Here is a 3,749-nt window from a genome sequence, read left to right on the forward strand (position 1 = left end):
GTAAACAAGATCATCGACATTTTATGATTATTGATCAGAATACTTTGAACTATTATAAGATATAAACGTTGATCATATAAGACGATTGCATCAAAGTTATATCATGCCTTCATTTAAATCATGTTATCAAACAAAAACATGAAAAACTAACAACTCATGCACTTCAACTATAATGAAGAAAATATAGTATATAACCGGGAAATAAACATCATAGCTCTTGATGCCAATGTTGTATAAATATAAATTCGAGACATACCGAATACGAGCGGCGGAAGCGAATAGGATCGACGTTTAGATCACCGGTCGGGAAAGCAATCACAAATGAAAAGCTTTCACAGTTTCACAGCCTATATTCCTTCGACGGTTCGCAATGTTCCACTTGAACAAGTATACTCACAAAATCTCAATAGAATTATATGTATGTTTTTCTCTGCATTATTTTGTTCTATGTTTGTTAAGTGTTATATGTAGTGATTGTTCTCTTTAATGGGTTAACAACTCCCATTATATTAAACAAACATGTACTATGTGCCAAGAAGACATTAGTTGGTTCAACTACTCTTTCATTGTTTGTGGGTGATAAATAATCATTTTCTAACATTTTCGGACGACACTTTTTTAACAGTTAACCAACATTTCTTCACGAATTTAACTTGTTTTTCTAAATCTTTTTCCAATTCTTTGATCAATAAACTATATTCTTGAGCTTCAATCTCCTTGATGAACACAGCTGTTCGTGTCTTCTCCCAAACTTCATGAAAAAGATTCATGTCTGCCTGCATTTTCGCTAGTTGACAAGAAAACGAAGCGCTCGAGTGATCCAATTCTTCTTCCAAAGAAGTCATAATCTGTTCGAGTTTATTTATTCTCTGATCTTTCTCTTCTACAATCCGATTAAGATTCCGCTTTTCGTACTCATGAATTCGCTCAGATTCTAACTGTTCGAGAATAGCAGCTTCGAGTTCTTTCGTAACCCACTCTTGTTCCCAGTTTTCAAGCTCATCACCATTCTTTTTAGCCGAGTTTTGCTTGAATTCTGCAATCGTTTCTTCAAGTTCGTTAATTTTTTCATCTTTTTCGTTTACAGCACAAACAAGACTGCTGTTTTCTTCTTTGAGGTTGACTTCCATGGCCACTTGAGCCAACAGGGACGCTTCTAATTCCCATCTCATCTGTTGGTTGACTTCCAAATTGATCTTTGACTTTTCAGCCACCGATTTCCATATTTGTAATTCAAGTTCAACTTCATTCACTTCACAATATACATGATCCAGTTCTTCATTCGCCTTTTCTAGTAAACCATACGCATACACCAGGTCACTCTTAGTTTGTTGCAGTTGTTTTTTATAACTCTCGATCACTTTCTGCATCAAAAGCTTCTCTTCGTCAATATTCGACCCGGTCTCCATAAGTGTCGATTTCATCATCACTGACATCAGCGCAAACTCATCTTTCTCCACTGTAAGTTGCAACACCTGTGACATATAATCATTCAGTTCTGTGCTAATCTCCTGCAAACGAGCCTCTTTACTTTTAATCCTGTCATTTGCGTCATCTAACAAATCGCACACATCTGCCAGCTCACTCTTTGTCTGCAACAATTGTTGCTTGTGACTCTCGATCTCATTATGCAACAAAAGCTTCTCTTCATCAAAATTCGACCTGGCTTCAACAAGTGTAGAATTCAATGCCACTATCAAAACTGCAAACTCCTCTTTTTCCATTGTTAATTGTATCACCTGAGAGTTATAATCATCCAATTCTGTCATTATCTCCTTCAAACGTCCCTCTTTAGTTTCTAGCTCGAGTCTGCAACAACTCAAATCGTCAACCACTTTTTTAAACCGAGAATCCCATTCAGCTTCTTTTACATTATAAATCTGCTGCAAAGATTTAATCTTGTTATCGGATTCTCGCCTATTAGCTTCTTTGAGTTCATTAAAAGATAATACCAATTCCTGTTTTTCTTCCTCAAACTTCGCAATCTTAGATTCCATTTCATTAAAAGCATACTCTTTTTCTTTAATCAACATTTCAAGTTCTAACTTTTTTTCTGCGTATTCCGAGACCTGAATATCTAAATCCTTTCTTCGCTGTTCTTCACAAGCCAGAGCTCGACTACACGTCTCTAATCGTCTTTTAAGAACTTCCGAAACTTTAATCTGAGAATCTAACTTCGTTTCAAGATTCAACATATGGTCACACATTGAACATTTCTCCATTTCCCATTCTTTTTCCTTTATATGCAAACTATCTCTAAGCTTTTTATGGGCTTCTTCTAGATGCATAAACTGTTCACTCTTCCATTTAAGCTGTTCTTCAAGCTTCACTTTTTCTTCATCCAACTTTTCAAACATATCTCCATTTTCTCTCATTTGTTTTGAAGTTTTAGCCATTTTGCTTTCAGTCGCACACTTTTTCTGTGAAACAGACGCAATCCCTTCTTTGAGAACCTCAATCTTGTCCATAAAAACACGATTCTGGTGCTCTAAATCTGAAATCTTTGCGTTCGCCTCATCTAATGCACAAATAAACTTTTCTTTCTCCTCTTCGCATTCCCGAAGCTTTGAGTTAAAATCAACACGAATGTTATCACTAGCAGAATTTAAACTCTTGATAACATTCTCCTTAAGTTTACACTCGATATCGTCTAGTAACTGCTTTGCAGCATAAACTTCATCAGTCTTTGCTTCTAACTCTTGAGCTTGTTGCTCGAGTTTCAGATTAAGTTCTTCGATTCTTTTGAGTTGATCATTATGTGACCTTTTTAAACTGTTACAGAGATCCGTTTTAACACTATATTCCGATTTCAGCTTTTCGATTTCGGCATTTGCATTGTCTAGCTCTTCATACACTTTATCAGTCATGTCTGCAATTTTTTACAAAAAAAACTAAAAAAAATTACATAATTACCATCATTAGGTCATTGAACACTTGACATAAAAGTCTTTCTACAACACTTAACAAAGCAAAAATCACCATTAACATGAACACTAGAGCACTAAACAACATTCATTAGATTCATAAAATGCTACTGTCAGTTCAAATGATTTTCTCGTGTGCATCACAAATTCAAAGTATTAGTCCAATTAAAATAAAAGTCAGCATTTTGACTTTTCACTGGCAAATAGTTATCTTATTATAACATATAATAAAAATAAAATTAGGGATTTATTATTCTATAAAGACCTAAGAGACCAATCAAATTAAATTAAATGATTACTACATTTAAAAATCATATCTTAAACAACAATTACACCCATGGGGATACTAATATCTATCAACCCTAGGTCAAACATGAAATCAAAATGCTTAATGTACAAATTTAGTAACATTTCAGAACAAAAGAAGATAAAAACGAAACTGAAATTAAGAATCAAGAACGAAATGATTAACAGCATAAATCAAATACATAAAATTAGATACGAAAATTAGGGGAATAGAACTGTACCTTAGTGTTCGGAGTTGAAATTAAACCATTAACAGAGTAAGAATCGGAAATTTATTGAAATTTGATCTGCGGTGGATTTTATTTGAAGAACTTTAATGGAAACCGTAATCGTAATTGTAATTGTAATTGTAATTGTAATTTGGATAGATGAATTTGAGGAAGAAATCTAAAAGATGCATTTAAAATAGCCGTTGCAACTGATTTACAATATAAAATGCATTTAAAATATCTCCCTCCGGAAGTTACCGTTTTACTTATAACTACGACGTGTTTTGGGGCTTAAAAGGAGTATTCAATA

The 3,749-nt window shown here is 33.9% G+C and overlaps 1 protein-coding gene across 1 annotated transcript; it reads right to left on the bottom strand.

The window, feature by feature from the left end:
* Positions 1-587: 587 nt before the first annotated feature.
* On the bottom strand, positions 588-2,867 carry LOC139863949 (uncharacterized protein At4g38062). The gene has a single exon (XM_071852550.1). The coding sequence runs from the start codon at positions 2,865-2,867 to the stop codon at positions 588-590; it is 2,280 nt and encodes a 759-aa protein (XP_071708651.1).
* Between the last annotated feature and the right edge of the window lie 882 nt (positions 2,868-3,749).

The sequence above is a fragment of the Rutidosis leptorrhynchoides genome, chromosome 8, assembly GCF_046630445.1.
Source record: "Rutidosis leptorrhynchoides isolate AG116_Rl617_1_P2 chromosome 8, CSIRO_AGI_Rlap_v1, whole genome shotgun sequence".
NCBI lineage: Eukaryota > Viridiplantae > Streptophyta > Magnoliopsida > Asterales > Asteraceae > Rutidosis > Rutidosis leptorrhynchoides.